This window comes from Haliotis rufescens, unplaced genomic scaffold, assembly GCF_023055435.1.
Source record: "Haliotis rufescens isolate VD_foot unplaced genomic scaffold, xgHalRufe1.0.p SCAF_5, whole genome shotgun sequence".
Lineage (NCBI taxonomy): Eukaryota > Metazoa > Mollusca > Gastropoda > Lepetellida > Haliotidae > Haliotis > Haliotis rufescens.
This window is the reverse complement of record NW_025964223.1, coordinates 46,981,374-47,001,096: the sequence shown is the minus strand read 5'-3', so window position 1 is coordinate 47,001,096 and position 19,723 is coordinate 46,981,374. Positions and strand designations below refer to the sequence as shown.

At 38.8% G+C, this 19,723-nt stretch overlaps 1 protein-coding gene across 1 annotated transcript in view; it reads right to left on the bottom strand.

Moving 5' to 3' along the window:
- Positions 1–1,829: 1,829 nt before the first annotated feature.
- The window catches only part of LOC125373310, a 29,334-nt gene continuing 11,440 nt past the window's right edge, over positions 1,830–19,723 (bottom strand). The window contains exons 3-7 of the mRNA XM_048384314.1: positions 6,891–6,950; positions 5,651–5,716; positions 4,820–5,118; positions 3,317–3,421; positions 1,830–2,426 (exon numbers count right to left, since the gene is read on the bottom strand). Coding sequence (XP_048240271.1) covers positions 1,830–2,426; positions 3,317–3,421; positions 4,820–5,118; positions 5,651–5,716; positions 6,891–6,950 — 1,127 coding nt within the window. The remainder of the gene's footprint in view (positions 2,427–3,316; positions 3,422–4,819; positions 5,119–5,650; positions 5,717–6,890; positions 6,951–19,723) is intronic.

Here is a 19,723-nt window from a genome sequence, read left to right as displayed (position 1 = left end):
GTTAACCTAGATTTTATGGTAGACGATTTTATTCGTTCTTTACTTAATCCATTTTCAGATATCTTGATTTGATTCACAATGCAAAACACCATTTATTTTCCTCACCATTCACCATTCGCGGTGACCTCAGTGACAGCACAGTTATCTGACAAATATACATATTAACAAAACGGCCACCCCTTATACCCGTGACATATATACGGCTTTGATAATCTTTCAACATAATATTCTCACCACGCTGGAGATGAATCAGTAATTGCATCTTGTAGCCTCATAATTAAGACACAACAAGATATTGGCGTAGATGGATGTCAATAAAATATTTAACAACTGCCAAAATTTAGAACGGATTCAGGATTCCATATTCCTACAATCCTTTGCAGTAATAATCTAATGATCTTGATCAACGATTGATTGATTGACATAGCTCACATAATGTAAACCACTGCAGCAATTATTGCAAGGATCATTAATAATGCAATTACAGAAAAGATGATAGCAGGAGAAGAGAAAATACATCGAGGATATAAAAAGATAGCGGTTGAATACTAGTATCAAAACTCATAATAGCATGTGAGAAGAATGTCAAGGTTATCAGGTGAATAGAGAGTGTGGGGTCTTGGAATGGCGTTGAGAGGGGGCTGCACAGGATCATATTGCAAGAACGCTCAGGTGCAGGCAACTGACCATTGCCAGACTGTGCACACAAGGAACATGCCACGCGCAGGTAGACCAGGTGTCACTACCCCACAAGAGGACCTTCATCTGCGCAGCTGCGTCTTGACGGTGACGTCAATGGTGTTGATGAACTGAGATGCCTCATCAGCAGACACACAGTGTCACGATGATTACGACGTCCTGTGGGAATTCGGGCCTACAGAGCCCCTCGCGGAATAACCTTGACCCGTCATTATCAGCGAAATAGACATCAGTGATCTGGAACTATGCGACGTTGGCTGCGACCTGATTTATCAAGGTTAATGTACAGTGAGGGATACCAAATTCAGCTTGTGTTCCATCCTGATGGTCGGATGCAGACGAATCGATTGAGAGTATTGGCTCGAGGATGCATCTGAGAGTTTCACCCTTTTCACGTCACGTCTTTTCATCATCTGTGTACAATTAGACGTTGCAGGGATGTCGTTCTAACAGGTCAATTCCAGGGCGCACACTGCTCGAATTCTCCAGGATTTTCTGAACATCAATAACGTATCCGTGTTATCCTGGCCGTCACGCTCAACCGACCTCTCACGATAGAATATCTCTTGCATCATCTGCCATAAATCCTTCAGCAGCTGGAACCGTATATAATATGACGCAAATAGGAGGTTTACGCTCTCGATATATATCTATGCCATTTTCGAGGTGTCATGGAAACGTTCATAAACTTTAATTTGTATGGGACTTTCATCATCCGTCGTTCGTGAAAAGTGAAATACTGAACGAGTCAAGACTTATGCCGGAGTACTGCAGTGCGGTGTCAAGCAACAAACATGTACCTTTTTGTGCAAATTGTGTGAGTGGCGGGTGCTACCGGAAGGACAGGACACGCTTAGCCTTTTCCTTAACACCCGGTGTCATCACTGATTTTCAGTGATGCATTCATAACATTTTAGCAGCTATTTTGTCTGTTACGACCAATGGAAGCTGTTTCGTTGGCTAATCGAGATTGTTTATTCTCTGGCGTTGACGTTTTATGTTTATTGAGCTAAGTTATACCCATTAGGATAAAATGACTACGAAGACGGTCTTGTACCATCATAAACACATTTAATGTGCTGATTAATATACATTAAAAACATCCAACATGTCAGAATGGACCTACGCTACTATGACAACTGATCCTGCATAACGTGGTCCAACGAGACGAGATGGCCACTTGTCAATGAATTATCATATTTTCCTGTAATGCGTTTTTGCTCTTGTTCATGAAAGTAATTATCACGTTGACCACGCATGAACTTTACTTTTGGGTGCATGCCGTATGTCGAATAAAATGTAGATGTGTGACCGCGAAACAGTTTGGCAAGTATGATGTTGATAGCTGACTGATCAAATCGATGACACTTATTGTAATTGTGGATGTTAGTATTACAGAACAAGTCAAGATGTGGGTCTCGGGGACACATACAATTGGGACTAATGGCACAGGCCACCCAGGGTTTGACAACAGCCTCTCTTATCAGCAATTCGTTCCCAAACACCATGAATGTTGCTGGGTGTTCAAGGACTGGAGCGAGGCTGCAGATGTCCTCTTTCATGTACTTCATTGCAACCTGTAGAGTATGTTGTGCAACCGAATGCCCACCTGGGTAAATGACCATGCCACGTCTTTCTACGTCATCCAGCAGGGGTTTGATGTCATTGTTTGAAAATCTAACAGAGGCGTCCATCCATACCAATATGTCTGCTTTAGGTAGGTTAGCCTGAAAACACAACTATTTACCTTTTCTAAGACATTCACAATTCACGAAGCATTACAATGCATCATCAAGATTTCGCAAGACAGAGATACTATCACCATTTCCAGTAATCGGTATATTTCTTGTTGGGTATGCAGTTTTGGTCAGTTTATCGTTTGGCAAAATTTGCAATGGTAAGGAGAAAGGTTTCAACCTTTAAGGATGGTATAGTTTGGTTGATTTGGTTTGGATTCTGCTCTTTCTGCAAAACTTTTATAGAGAGTCGTTCGACTTTTGCTCAAATGTTGTTTGAGCAACGTTACCCCATTCTAGGCCCCGAAATAAAGCTTTTAAGTTTATGGTAGATATGTGGAGAACATGTGACAAATGCAATTCCCTGTTTTGATCTCTACCAAATGTTTACGTGTTTGTTTATATAAACAATTAACTTGTCTTTGCAAGTTTTTGTGACGGTGCCCTCCGTAGGGTAAGATCTAGATACGGTCATCTTTTTTGCGAACACCTCCTATCATGACTATGTTATGGTGATGCATACATGCTTATAATCAAATCGGGATTGTAAAATAGACCACTGTTTTAACTGAGATGTCTTATGATTATGGAATATATAATATTTACACAATGTCTGCATTGTTTTCCTGACAGCATAATGTGGCTTGCAAATCAACATGGTGGTAGAAACATGTGGATAAACCTAGGTAGGTATATGTTCATTTGAAAAATTACAGAAAGATAATTTTGTGTTTTTAATTCTAATTCCATTATCTTGTCCGCTCTTAAACTAATCTTGTCATGTATTTGTGTTCATTTGATATCAGCTGTAATCTTGTAGCTACTACTTGACATCATTAACAGAATGAATGTACGTAGTTTCATTACAACAAGGAACATACTTGCACAATCATTGGTTTCCACGTGTAGCATTTGAGATTCTGCAACCTGGACGGCATAAACGTCAACGGAAAGCTCCTCACTTCACAACGACAATGTTTCTTGAGCTGAAGGAATGAGAGAAAGTTATGAAATACGAAAAAAATCGAAATGTTTCAACATATTAATTATCATCAAATACATACCAATCAAATGTATTTTTAATCTGGTACGTTGGTGCAAACATTTGGATGTGTTGGGTTCGATTCTTGGAAATAATAGGCCACCCGTACCTCATGCTTGTCTACACATTCAATTGAGTGTTTCGGGCTGTTTTAATGTACACCAATGTCATGGTGATACGATGGTGTTGATATTTGCTATGTTGTCAACTGGTTTGCCTGTCCAGGTTTGATTATTTGCAATCTGACGCACCTTTAAGCTGACTATGGCTCAAACCAGATTCACCCACTCCAATACTTTGGTTGGAATTCTAAATGGATATCTACTGGAAATTACTTTAATACGTTTTGACATTGGTATGTGCGATAGTATGACTGCTACGAAAAGGGATTATGTTTACATTTTCTGGAGGACAGTGATTAGCTTTCATGTTCCATTTGTACATGTACTTAATGTTTTTGTCTGCAGACAGTGATTTGTTTGGATTGCGAAATGAAAGTTATATATTTGTTTGCATTATAGTTATGTATCCATACTGTGCACACCGTGATTAGTCATAACTCGTGTGGCCCAAAGGCAAATTAAGGCAAGTATATGGGTGGTCGACCGTTATTATTTTGCATCTTCACGAGAACTGCTTGGAGTCAACTTATTAGAACTGTGATAAAAAAAACTCTGTATTCTCCAGTATATATTTACGGAGATGATTAGATAATCAAATAACATGTGGGTGTATGTAACATGAACGACAAAGCTTCCCGAACACTCAAATTGTTTGCCAGTTCTGTCTTCCAAAGTAAAACTCATCACTATTACTGCCTTCGAAGTGAACACAATTGTACAGGTATCTGTTAAATGTGATGTTCCGGTAAAGTTTGCGTATGCATTCCATTGTCAGGTTCATGCATAAATAGGGATTGTAAGCTCTGAGGTTGCTTTTGCAGTAGCTACTGATATATTGGTGTTTATATATGTCTGTGTATATGTGTATGTGTTCCTAGTTGTAGATACTTGGTGGCATTTACTTGACTTCACTTGTGTGCTGGTATGTTTTGCTTATATATGAATATATAAATAAAGTGTTGTTGTTGCTTTGTTCTCATTCCAAAGTGAACATATTATCGCGTTTGCATTGTTCGTGCCGTGTTAGGATATATATTGCTTTGTCGTTGCATGGAGAGGTTGAGCAAGTGACACTTGTGCCTATAAATATGCAGCCTTTCACATGCTACTCAGTTAACTGTAAGAGAGGGATGAAGCAATACAACCATATTCTTTCCGTGAATTTCTGGATTTGAGATTTAGAAGTTAGTTTCATAGTTAACAACCGTTACTGAAATCACCTGTTGTCGTTGCCATGGCAACAATCCGAGATCATAATATACAAATGTGTAGTTATTTATCAGTGGGAAGACATTCTGATGGAGGTTCCTTATCAGACCCTGAGATTCATTGTAGTGGTTGCTGGAAGCGGCAGTGACGAACATTGCTCTCCTGCCGGTAGGGGGCTCTGGGAACAGCCCCATTAAGAGTCCGAGATCTTCGGGGTTCAGTCCTGACATGGTGGACAAGACATTTTTCAGGCTTTCTTCGGGTGTAGCAGGCTTGAGTTCGCGGCAACTGGATTCCACACAAGCTCTACCTGAAATGAAATTTATCAGATATAAAGCTAATCTGCAATAAATTTTGGTATTGAATGCTGTTGAGGGATTATAAAATCAATATACCAAATGCTCCAGCTCATGTCGTCTACATTTCTTGATTTGTATTTTGTATTTAAAAGAATGTACATTTTATCCAAATTGCATGTAAAGACTCATATTTCGCAATCTGGTTATGTCAGTCCAGAAATGTTATGCTTGACATTCAGAGGAATTAATTGAATATGATATGTCGCTTGTCAACATCATGCGTGATCCATTTCCCCTGCTTTGAACTTAACAAGGTGTTTTCACGCCTCCCAACTGACTGGCACTTTCCCTGAAAATTGTGTGACGGGTGTGTGCTACCGGTAAAGCAGAGCATGTTAATATTATCCTTTCGCGAGCACCTCGGGGATTTTCATTGATCTATTCATATTATTTTTCATACTCCTTTCCCTTTGCGCCCTTTTGAATATGTTTCAGCAGATTGTCAAGACTAAGTATTCTCTTGCGTTGATGTTTTGTATTTACCTGCTTGGTTTTCCTTTTCACACGGTTTAACATCATTCACCTTCCATAGCCCTGCGGTTTGTAAATCTGTGGTGAAAATAAGATAAACATGAGTTTGCAACAGTGCACGAACACTTTCTTAATCGCCCTTGTTATCGTGTTGCAACTTATTCAAATTACCTGTTGTGAGGCATATTAGCAATTTGAAGACGGTTTCCAATTGAAAACCTGAACAAATATTGACAGATCCAGATCACAGTGAGGACAAAAAACACGCAACACGCAACACAAGTCAAGATGATTCCTAAATCTATACTTTGACTAAACATCTCAGCAACCAAATGACTGAAGACGCGCTCGCTGCTAGCCTAACATGAAGGCAATATTTACACAGGCGATAATTTACAATACGTGACACATTTACGACTTCCTGTACCTGTTGTTGTTTAACAATTTGACCAAGGCGATGAACTTCATGCGAGTGTTGAGTATAACACCAGATCACTATCGGGCGTTCTGGTGTTTCGTTTCATGTCGGCGGACCGCCTCCGCCTCATACCAAAAGACGTTAAAAGATGGTACTTGATGGTAGACTGCCCGGCGCTCGGTATTAAGGGGCTAAACCGGCTCTGAGTCAGTATACCGTGTCTGAGTGGGGTATTCATGTTAAGGTGCGGCATGGTATCGATCAGTTGTATAAATAGCTGTATGAAACCGGCATTAGCCCGGACGAGCACACACACACACACACACACACACACACACACACACACACACACACACACACACACACACACACACACACACACACACACACACACACACACACACACACTTTACTCATTAACTGATGCACGACATGTTCCAACTTAAGAACTCAGGAACAGACGATACAAGCGAAGTAGGGAATTGTACAGAACATCAATCCCACGTACGCCTCTTGACCCACACTTTGGTGTCAAATATATTTACACAATGTAAATCATTTGTGTCAATATGCACTTTTGCGTTGTGTTTAATTAAATATCATAAAATGTAAGACAAGGGTATCTGACGAAGCTAATGGGATAATTCGAAAAACATTAGATACGTCCTATAGCAGGTAGGATCGAAATAAATTGATATCTGGTTTTCTCAAGAATATCTGGTTATTCGGTCTCCAGTAATTTAAGGTCTGGATGTAAATACGGGCTATTGTTCTTTGTTCAGTGTTTTTATCATAACTGCTATCGAGTGGTTAAACTTGTACACGTTACCTTACCGTTTAATTTCTTTTCGTAGTTTCTCAACATGACATCAAGGCTGATATTCTTTAATGGAACTGAAAAGAAACAATGTTTTTTTATTATCAAGACCAATTCATTTCAAGTTCTTTCTCCTGAATGGCAGTTATGCAGCGTTTCTATTTCTGTTCAAATTACAATTACACCCAACAAACTTATGATATAATAAATGATATGGCGATCGCCGGGTTATTCATTGATTATGCTGCCTGTGAGTCGTTATTTGGGTTAGTAAGGGATACAGTATGAGAGGGACAGTGAAGATAGTCGAGTGTTATAATTAAGTGTTCCCGTCACACCGAGGACGCTGCTCTGATTCCCAACATTCCCTATTATATGGGCGTGCCTGTGTTCGAATCCAAGATTTGCCCAGATTATCATTCCGGGATTGTCAGAGCCATATCCATGCTTGTGAGTTTCATCAAAATGGTAAATGTGTAGGACCTTCATCCCTTAAGCTGAAAACTGTCCAGAGTGGCGTTAAACCAAACTCTCTCACTCGCTCATAAACATTGCTCTATTGCGCTTGGTCTTTTTTCAGGTCAAATACCTGGACTATTCGGAGCACTACTTAAAGGGCAAGTTCACACGGAAATGAACCTAATTTTCTTGTACTTTTTCCACATTAAAAGTGTTAACCTAGAAGTGTCATAGACAAAAATATAAAAATATCACAATTAATCAACATAATTTTCGCATTAAAGCTATTTATATTTTTCACATTTACCAAGTGTTCTATTTCTATAACAAAAACACCATGGCTTATGCCCCTTGCAATATGACGTCATTGGTGCCAATTAATAAACATTATGACGTCATCATCCTTTGTTAGAGCCGATTCACGTGGTGTAGGTACAGGTGTGTGATTCTAGCGTCTCAGATGCCAGCCAACATAGTGTTATGCTGAGTCACCACTGCGCCGGAGTGTGTCGTAGGCCATGTTGTTTTACCGAAAACTTGTACTTGATATCTTTTGCGTTCAGAATAGACAGGGACCCAGTTGAATTGGCACCAATTACGTCATAATCTAAGGGAGATAACTCAGGCCTGTTTAGCTCGAAAAACGAAGGCCTCATAACGGCATATCATTTTCACACTATTGTGAGTTTCCTACTTTCACTGTGAAAAAAATGAGTGTATATTTTCAAACACAGATACTAACTAATTCTAAAATTGCGTTTTGTTTAGAAAAAGAAAGAAAGTAATTTTTGCGTGTACACCCCCTTTAACCGTACCTTTTATAATGCTGGAAACACCTCTCAGCAACACAGAGAAGCTGACATTCCCAAGGGGAACTGGAAAACAATCAGGTTAATTTGATAATATCAAACCTTCCAATACAAATTAAGTTAACTAGAATATATCATATTGGTTATATATACATTATGCGTGCGTGTGTGTGCATATGCATGCAAGAGTATCTGCCTTTGGACAGGACTGTCACGTGGTACCTGATTTTCTTTCCTCTTGTAGATCTGCAAGATGTGTACATTCGTTGACATGTGTTGTTTTGTCTGAAACCAAAAACAACCTAGAGTCGATCGCGATTTCATGTCTGGTGTAAATAGTAGCAATAAGGTCATAGTAAAACAAAGTCCTTTTTCGCCCGAATATAAAAGAAATAACTGAATTGTTGAAAACGAATTGCTAAAAAAGGAAATTAATGTACACATATATGTGTACAAGTTGATTTACGGAATCATTTTTATTGAATAACGATTATTGATGTTTAAAGGACCAAAGCTTACAGATGACTACATGTACAGCTGTCAGTACGAGTTCAGAAACACTACTCACATGTCCATACATATGCGCCTGCATACGTTTTGATGTTATTCCTGAAGACAATGACAGAAGCTAACAATATCACAACAGCTACACCTGGAACAGTTAACCTCCACATTATTACTTTCACACAAGTTCCATATTTAATATTGTTTTTTTTATATAAAGAACGTATAATTATACAAATGTTGCTCCAATTTATGTGCATTGACACCGTTCACCAATTCGAAGATTCCCAAAGTCCGGGATTCGAACCCATACCTCTAGAGTGAGCACCTAATCGCCAGTCAGCGATATTACTCACTCAGCCACCGAGAGGTCCAGAAAATGAAAGTTCGACAACTGGTAGTCTAGATCACGAACTTTGTTTACCTCTCTGACAAGTAAAATGAAAGTAAACTCATTTTTCATTAATTTTGTAATATACGTGAATAGCTTCAACATTTCTTATTAAGCGGATATGTATAAACTCTCACTAACTGTTCAGTAACATTCATGTTAATATTCAAGTAAGTTTACAAGTTCTTTGTGTGTGTGGCGTGCGTGCATACACATATAGAAGCAACAAATGTGTTATGACCAGGGATCATTTGTAATCCATCAGCGACAGTGAAAGCATGTCCTAAAAATTTGTTTTATCATTTATACATCTAGTGTTTCAATGCGCATTATTAAATATACATCAAGATAGGGCAGCATATACATATTTGTAAAACCATAACAAAACCATGGAGAGTAGCCAGGACATTTCCTCGAATATCTCCAATATTCAATATCGTGATTAGTTATGTGACAAAACATCGGCCAATGTGTTTATTCGGTAAACAAAGATCTGGGCTTACAGGGGCTGAATGTCCTTCAACAAATACACGTTGTGCTGATCACAGCAGGTGACATTCTAACCTCTGTTGGAAAAACGCAGTTGTTAGGCTAATAACGAACTAGCATGACACTGCAAACACGAAAACGTCGTTTTTTTCCGAATATGGTCATAGGACGGGAAAACGACGTTATTTGGACGCTTTCAAACCATCGTTTTTCCGTCCAAATAACGTCGTCTTTTGACATCGGAATTTACTGGGAGAGAACGATATCATCAAGCTCCTCCCTTTCTTGATTGACATTGGCAATCAAGCAACAGCGTCTACCGGTATTCCTACTTCTCAGATTTCATTTGTCAGTTCTCGCATGTTAGATTACAGCCCCGAGTTTGACGCTGTACTCGAAGCGCTTAGCTGAAGCACTGAAATCAGTCGTTCTGCGCATGCGGATTGCTTAATGCCTTGTCCAAATTTTCTGTTCTGTGCATGCGCGATTTCGCGTATTGTTTCCACTATGTCACCACTTTTTGACAATGATTCATAAACAGCCTCGTGATAAGTTCGGAATCGTACAATGTCGCTTTAATTTATGGCGCGTACTTGATCGGTACGCATTTCCCTTTAACTAATACAATGATAACGGTAATGATTTTAGTCAAAATAATTAGGAAGGCGCAAGGCTCAGGAACGTCTGAGTATAGGAAAAGGATTTATACTTTCGAAAGTTATATAATCGTCAAATACGCAAACGAATATCAACCGGCTTTTAAAACCTATTTTTGTAGAAGGTGATCTTGATGTATATTGCCAGATATTATATGCATATACATTTTTCCGATATTGCTTATTAATAGTTTTAAGGTTCGTCCGCCTAATTGACGGGATTCCTCTTTCTCATTTGTACATGACACTTAAGCAGTGTCCTGTTACTGTAAACAGATTAGTTTCAAATTCCAAACTGGACATTTATACTACGAGATAGTAAGCCTAACGCTTACTCACCGGTAGAACGTAGAAAATATCGCGAATAGAGATATAACGTATTTGAATGTTAATACTTAAGACAAACACTCATTATTTTTGCAGTGACGACATAACGCTCATACACGTTTATTGGTGACTTTCATCAGTTTTGCTATTCATTTTAATAACGTTGTTTTCACATATACAAGTAGCAATACCCGACTAGCCAGTCATACTTACTTACTGGGCAGTTTTCAATCTTGTACTGACTTACTCTGGTGTTCCTGGGCGAAACTTATTGGGTTGGGTGTTATAACCCGTTTTTCTGGTAATCCTATTATTACTTCATTTTTATCTAATGACACCTTGTTCTCTGGATCACGGCTCCGTGACTATCCATAACAATTAATTACCCCCCCCCCCCCCCCCCCACACACACACACACACCCCACCCCCTCACACACACATACACACACGCACGCACGCACGCACGCACGCACACACACACACACAACGGACCTAAATAACCTTGACAGGAAATACTGCTGATAACCTCTGGTCAACACCGCCGCGCTACTACAGAATGTTCGTCCAACTCTGAGGGGGCATTCTCAGTAGCTTCAAACGCGCTGAAATGTTTTCGCCTTGCATCCAAGATGGTGAACCGGTGAAATCGTATGATATTTGGCTATTTTAGGTCGATGTGTCTTTTTGGATTACCCAATAAAGTCAATTCATGATTACACGGTTGTGAAGAAGCTTACAACTTTATAACACTTGTTCATCTCCATGGCCATCTCCAATAGAGCTATTCGTACATAAAGTTGTAGTTATTATGTCACTGTTTTACTTTTTTAAAAATATATTACGTGTTCATCAATAACAATTAAGATGAACATTCAGTTTCCGATACAAGTAAATGAATAAGTGTGTTTTACGCCACAATCAGTCAAAGACCAAAGTTGTCCGGTTTGATGACACACAATCTACCAGGTACCACATTATGTTCACCCGATCCCAATTTAAGTCTCCTCTGTGTGGAGATCCCTGCCGAAAAGCCCCCATGTACATGTACTTGGGAATCACATTAATACATTCATGCGCGGCATTCTCTACCTTAAGAAAATCATAGTTAACATGCTTATCCAACTCGAACTACCATCCCGCTCAAGATGAATGTTTTATGTAATATCCAACAGACCAACATTTACACACACACACAATTTGTAATTGCGACCACCATGTTCCAATCATCTCAGTGATCGAACGATTGGGAAGTAATTGTAACTTGTGTAAACTGCCGGGCAAAAGTAAGTATGCACCCATGTTTGATGCTGGTTAAAAATGAAACAAACAAGAAATGGTTATTCGATGGAGATATATTTGCTTCGGGTATCTTAGGCGATACTACATGCATCATATCAATGAGTGTCTCACAACAGGTGACGTGCACATGACGTCTTAAGGAACACGGGGATCGCAATTTCACTGTACACAAGATTGATATTAGAATGGCAGGCATTTTCTTTTGCCCGGTTGTGTATATATATATCTTGGGCATATAATTTTAAACAGTTTGAGAATTGGTGTCGTTATTTTCTTTTACTGTTCTAATATATTTGATACTGTACAGCAGTAATGAATAGTTTCCTAGACAGAAAGCATGATCTATGAAACGGTTTCTGGTAGTTCGTAACACTATTTGGACGACATCAATCTCATTAAAATCAGATCTTAGTTCTCGCTACCGCTAAACAAAGATCTGAGGACATCCCATTACGGGCCACGTCAGACCTACCTTGCGCGAACTTTTACCGACAAAAGGAATTACCAATCAGAAGGCAGCTTACAGCACAAATTTCAAATTGGCGACTACGCTTCGAAACATATTTTGACAAATTCTCGATTACAAATTTGAAACCTGAACAAAATAACATTCTGGATTGGCTAATATATGGTCTAGATTGTAAGGATTCAGTCGTTAAACCCGTTACTATCGTTCGGAATACCCCGTGTTAAAGTTTTAGAGATTGCATGATTAGAAATCAAATTCCGACTGTCACTTTCATAATCTGGTAAGCGACGCACTGATTGGTCGGATGAAAGGTCGTTCTGACGTGACCCCTAATGGGATGTCCTCATCTTTGTTTAGCGGTAGCGAGAACTAAGGTCTGATATTAATGAGATTGGGACGACATCCACCTCGTGTCTGCAATCCGACTATCCCCTCTTCCTGGTAAGTTATATCATGTCAAGAGGTCTTTGTGTGTCAAGGACGTAAGAAAATCAGCTGATGCCCGATGCTGAAGAACCGTGTTCACAGATGACCGACTTGGTATTTTTCTGCACTGACAGAAACTGGATATACTGACACACAGCTATATATATATATTTAAATAACCCCTGATCAAATAGATGCCCTTCAGTAATCTTTGTGTGGAGTACCGTATATACCTGTGATAACGATACCGGTGGCGATGCTGATGCTGATGGTGGAGGTGATGATAATGATGGTGACGACGATGATGATGATGATGGTGATGGTGATGGTGATGAATGAATGGCGTGACAACATTCAAGAAGTACGTTAACGGTTATGTGAAATATTAGAATGATTCCTCCACAGAAGCCAAATCTTTAAGTTGTTTGATTCTTCGGTAGCATTTTCAATAAATGTTGTTCACGAGAGGTTCCTGAATACATTAATCGAGATTACGCTATCCGCACGGATGACTCAAACAATCAATTAAACAATCAATCAACTTCATAAAACAATATAATCAATATAACAAGTAAATCAATCAATAAAACAACTCAATCAAACAATTTAATAAAACAACTCAATCAGCTAACTCAATCAATCTCAATTATCAATTAACTCAAACAATTTATCAATAAAACAATTAATCGTGCTTTCTTAATGCAAGAAAATGGTAATCGAGTGACGGATGCTTGACTCATTGTAAGTCTTTGTACGCCATTGTATCGTTGCTAGTGGTACCAGTTACCAGTTTGGGCAAGACGAAGCATTGACGAAGCAAAGAGTTTAATCAGACGTCAGCTTGAGGAAGACTGGTATCACACCTGTGATCCCTTGCGATAAGAAATATGTCATTGCATAATAGGTCTTCAGGAACCCATGCTTGCCATAGAAGGCGACAATGCTTGTCGTAAAAGGCGACTAACGGGATCGGGTGGTCAGGCTCGCTGACTTGGTTGATGAATGTCATCGTATCCCAATTGCGTGGATCGATGCTCATGACATCAATCACAAGATTGTCTGTCCGGACTCGATATTTACAGACCGCAGTTACCAATCCCTGAATTGAGAAGACTTGCGTTACGAAGATCCTTCAAGTCGTTATCAATACCCGTAAATGTCTGTGATATTATTACCCATCCAAGGCCGAATATACATTTATGTGCTTTCTTGACAACAAATGTTATAATTGGGATAACACCTTCTTAGTAAAGTACAGATGCTCGTACGTTTTTGGGTTGAGTCCCGTCCGGGATTTGAACCTTCACTGTGAGTGAGGCACCCAATCACCAGCACACAAAGTCAGCGATCTAACCCAGCCATCGAGGCGTCCACCAAAAATAAAAGTCAGACAACTTTTAGTCCAGATCACGTACTTTGTGTACCCCTCTGACAAGTGAAAAATGGCACGGCTCCCATGGCCGAAAGCTTCGAACACACAATGCCATTAAGAACGTGGTCAAATGTAACAAATGTTATATTTGGATAACACTTTCTCAGTAAAGTACAGATTCTCGTACTTTTTAGGGTTGAGATAATAGACGTTGATAGTTGATTATCAATGGACAAATTAAAGCCAAAACTTATCTTATGAATGATTGGTAATGGGCAATGGACAATGGGCCAATTACTTGTTGGCTTCCCTTGTTACGTTTCCTCCTTTGATATCTTTTTACTTTTGTTGTTCTTACAGGTACATATACATGTTCTCTACCTCATAGCGTTAATTCACCTGATGAAGGAGTAAGTTTTTACTCCAGGCTGCCCTTCTTTCTGTGATGTTTTGACGGATGATATCTATTGCGTTATAATACTCTCTGTTTGCTGATATTTAATATGTACATATTATAAAATATTTACGATATTTTAAACGTGTAATTCGATGCATGCAATGCAATGTGAACATAAGTGCAGACTTGGTGTTGGGGGACTGGATGTGCCTGTACTGATGTCTTTTGTTTCATTCACTTATAATGTTTTCTTTTACTCAATAAATGTTTTACGCATTTTAATGACTGAAGATGTGGTGTCTAAAAGGTCATACTGGCCGGGCATTCTACATATCTACCCGAACTACGTATCCATTTTTATGCTGTACAATTCTTCTCCTTTACACACACACACACACACACACACACACACACACACACACACACACACACACACACACACACACACACATCAACATCAACATAACTGCCCTCACCCCCTGCAGTTTTCCCGTCCCATATTGCCACACAGGTGACCCACAAGGAGGAATACGGCCCTCCCTCAGTCAAGTAGCATGAGTTATACTGTGCCTACCACAATAAGTTGTGAATACGTAGCCTTGCTGTGGCCAAACATTTTGTAACAATTTGGCAAACTTTGATATGTAAACAGCACATATAATTCAGTTTTATTTCATCTTAATATATCAGTTGAATCCCACTGACCTTTGAAGATCCGGGTTAGAATAGGTCTTCAGCTACCAATGAATGCCGTTATATAGGCGACTATGCTTGTCCATAAACCAAGACAGCTACGCGATAAATCGCAAAGAACAAAGAAGAAGCTTAAGGAACCGATATATATTTCACGATAAAACATTGTTCTATCATGACGTCATTTATGGAGATTCGAACATGCACTCGCAGCTTGAGGACGTCGTAAATTTGACGTTATTTGTGAGTTGTTCCCAATAGATGTAGCTGGGGAAGGTAGATAAATGCAATCGCACGAACAATCGCATCCGAAAGTGAGAGCGAAATGACAATCGGTATTGGGAGAAAAGGTACAGATGATCGACGAAAAAATTGTGAGAATATGCGGGAAAGACCGAATTTAACCCCTCCTAGGCCTGTTCATAAAATGGATTTATCTGGCAATGACGCGGTCGGATTCTATTCAGGGAGTCATCATAATTTAAGTACGGGTAAAAAAATTTAAAGCGTGTACTTTTTCCTAATTTAACACCCTTAAAGAGGCTGTACGTAATGTTGATATCTCATATAAGAAATAAACGAGTCGTGGTCGTTGTTTATCGTACAATAAACAACTCCCACTCGCGGTTTGTTTCTTAATTACATGACCATATACACTGACATTATATCACATGTTTATCAATTGACAAAAACGACATAAGCCATTCCATCATCACAAGAAACCCTTGTCAAAAGTAGCGCCAACTGCACGATTCCGACAACACCAGGAGCATGTTTCATTATTCACCATAAAAAATGATGACACTTGGTGCTCGCAAAAAGGCGAGCTCATCCCGATCCACTGGTGGCACTCGCCATAAACACATGCAAATGCAAGCCAATTGATCACCCGAAAAGGCACGAAAACACACGGTTCAAGTCAAAATAGAGAATTGCATCAGACATCATTTTGGTCATTGATACGTCAAGCCTGGAAATGCCGTCTACACGTCCAACACAAAGCCCAAGCCAGGACCCGAATCCTTTGAACCCGCCCAAACAACCCCCTGAGCACGAAGCTTGCCGAAATCCAAAGTTCTGTTAATTACATACAAAGTTTCACCTAAAGTAATCTATACTAGTTCTGAAGTAAATCGTATTTACCCGCAGGAATCGCCATATGTCATTTATTGCCGATAAACAGAATATGCACACTTTCTGACAGTAATGTGTGATAAGTCACGCACCAAACCTTTACTCTCGATATACATGTTGCTCTTACTTAAAACACTATTGGGCTAACAAGATACGTATATTAAAGTGCCATGCTTTCCTGATGTGCTATCATTCTTATTTGAAATAATGACATAAATAGTTACCACTCATCCTTCAATATTTTTCAAGGTCGGGTTAATCACAAACATATTTGAATATATACAACAGCTATACTTACTTATCTTTATACTTAAAAGCATTAGGTTTGTCTGCCATACAGACCCCGAAACAAATATATCCAATACAGCCCAAAATTGGGCAAAATGAAGAAAATCTCTTGGCTCTTTTTCATAATATTTAACAACTATTGTTTAACAACTGTTTTTTTTTCTGTAACTGAATATGTTCATTTCTGAGATTAGATGTTATTCTAGCATCAGGTCTGTGGTACGTTCACTGCATCAGCGTTGACATAAAAACGATATTTACATATATAAATACATACAGAGGAAATGTTTAGCATTTATCGTTTAAGGAAGAATGTGGGACCTGCTTAATACATATGTATGTGGACATATATGCATGGACATTTGGATGAATATAGATATACCTCCTTATAGATAGTGATCGTAGATGATTGTAGAGCGTGCATTAAGAAAATGGAATAATTATGTGAGTAATCAGGTAAATACCACGTTTAGCCATATTCAGCCATATTGCGATATTGGTTTCCAACATACAAGACGGACCATGACTTGAGTTTGGACCTGGCTTTCTGGTGTGATGTAACACCCCATAATCTCCTGTAGATAAAGAGCTAAACGCACGAATAAAGATCACGAGATAAAACTGATGTATACATCTGGACATATATTTGCCTAGTATTACAACGTTAATTCATCAATATATATGTATTTTGCGCAAAAGGATACTGTAGGATCGACGTTGACATGCGCATAAAACCCATTCAATATTCATTTGTCTTTTGATACATATCGATAGGAACATGGAGAGTCTGTCTGAAGAAATATAGACAATCATGGGATCTTTTGGATAGTTGTACTTCACGGTTAGACTAACGCTTAGTCTCTGAAAATATATTATTTTGGTTAAAACGACAAACTATATTTAAATTTAAAAGGAGCCTAAGTGAGATGGAAATTTCAACCTGAACCTGTTGAACATCTAGGCTTGTTTCATTTGGGGCTATGGCATTGCAGTGAGGCCTGGGCGGAAGAGAAAATAATATTGTTCAGGGACTGTGAGACAAACTACTTCATGGTCTGTATCGCCGTCGTGATCTTTAGAGCTACGAAACTAGAGCCATCTGAGACAGCGACTCGACACCTGTTTGCACCCATCAGATACCAGTCACTACTGTCACTACTTCTCTCTCCAAACGAAAGAAAATACGAAAAATGTCGGAGGCGTATATTTTTAATCCTTTTAATTTACGATTTAGATTCATGATTTAACCTTAAAGTAAGTATATGTATCTCGTGTTCAAAAATGAATTAAAGGTATCTGTGATGCTGGTACCGTTTTGTCGCCATTGTGTAGCTTTTGTGAAGTTATTATGAACATCAAATACATGTCTTGAAATATGGACTTGTAAAAGAGTGCATCAATGAACCATATGCATTCTAACCCATTTAATTGGCGTGTATGGATATATTATGATCCATTTACTTATACACACGTATTATGGATATATACAGAATTTCATTGTACCTTATTATTAAAAAAATACCCGTGAAGATCCGGGCTAGAATAGGCCTTCAACAACCCATGCTTGTACGAAGGCAACTAACGTAATCGTGTGGTCAGACCCGCTGACTTGGTTGATGCATATCATCGTATCCCAATTGCGTAGATCGGTGCTCTTGATGTCAATCACTGGATTGTCTGGCCCAGACTGGATTATTTACAAACCGCCGTCATATAGCAGGTATATTGTTGAGTGCGGCGTTTTACAACAACAATCAAACAAAAACTATTATTATTATAACACCTTCCAACAATGAGAAATTAAACTTTTATTTTCTATATATTCAGTTTTATGTATAAAATAATTTGATTCATAATTTAATCATTGCGTTGTCTGTCATTCAATGCACATATTCAAACCCCTAAACTTTTAATATTTCAATTTTTACAAATGGTTACGTTAGTGAGTTGCCTCGTTCGTGTTTGTTACCTACTAACACGAACAGATTAAAATAATTTGTTTGTACTATCATATTTCAATTTATTTAATTCATAATACGAAATTAATAATTCATTTATCACAGTATAGATCATATTCGTATATATCACTATCTGTTTTATTGCAGAAATTACAATGAATTCAAAATGAAGAAAGATACACAATATGCCATTATTTGAAATGCAATATTTCTCAACTTTTAAACTATACCAAGTATAATAATTATAATGATTAGAATGCCTGTAACGGACAGTGTTTAAGAAAGAAATATTAGTCGATTAGTCCCATTTTTCAGATATGTTGTTGCATTAAGTGTTTAGGAGGTCGCCTTCTGCCTAGGCAATTTCGGCTGAACTGTCCCTCTTTGGGACTCCTGTGTGTGAGTAGGGTACACCTATCTATTGTGAGTTTGGTGTTCACATAATTTCTGTTTTTGTATTGATATGATTTCTATTTTCTTATATTGACATGATTTCATTTCTATCCTTGGCCGCTCTGTTTATATACGTTCGAATAGCTGTCCATCTCTCAGAAATAGAGTTAGTTTGGCCTTCGCTATTGCATCTCTTGGCTTTAGGAGATCTATGACAAATAGCGGATCTAACTGCAATTCTTGTTTTAACCTAGCCCGGGCTGGGGCATGGTCTTGACATTCTAGTAACACGTGATCATTGGTTTCAGCATGATTGCAAGATGAACAAACCTTGTCACAGTCCTTTTTGTGACCGAGTCTGAGGCGTGAGATAGCAATTTAAATTTTCCTTTCATTTGAGTATGAGTTTGGCTTTTGTTGGAACTTGGGTTGAATTTTATATAACCATCTGCCGATCTTACTTGCGTCCCATTGGGCTTGCCATCTTTCTGCTATGGAGGCTTTGATTTTGCTTTTTATCTCTAGTTTACTAAAGGGAATAGGCTGTATATCCGCTTTGTCTAGAGCCAGCGAGTCTGCTTTTTCATTTCCATGAATATCTATGTGAGAGGGGATCCAACACAGCTCCACCTGTTGCCCTTGGTCCGATAGTTTTGTATATTCGTATAGAATATTGTTGACTGTGTTTGGCCTGGAGTTGGAGTTTCTGCCACTGATGGCCTGAAGTGCACTTAGCGAGTCTGATAGGACGACTGCCTTTGCTGCCGGAAGTTTCGGAATGAGTTT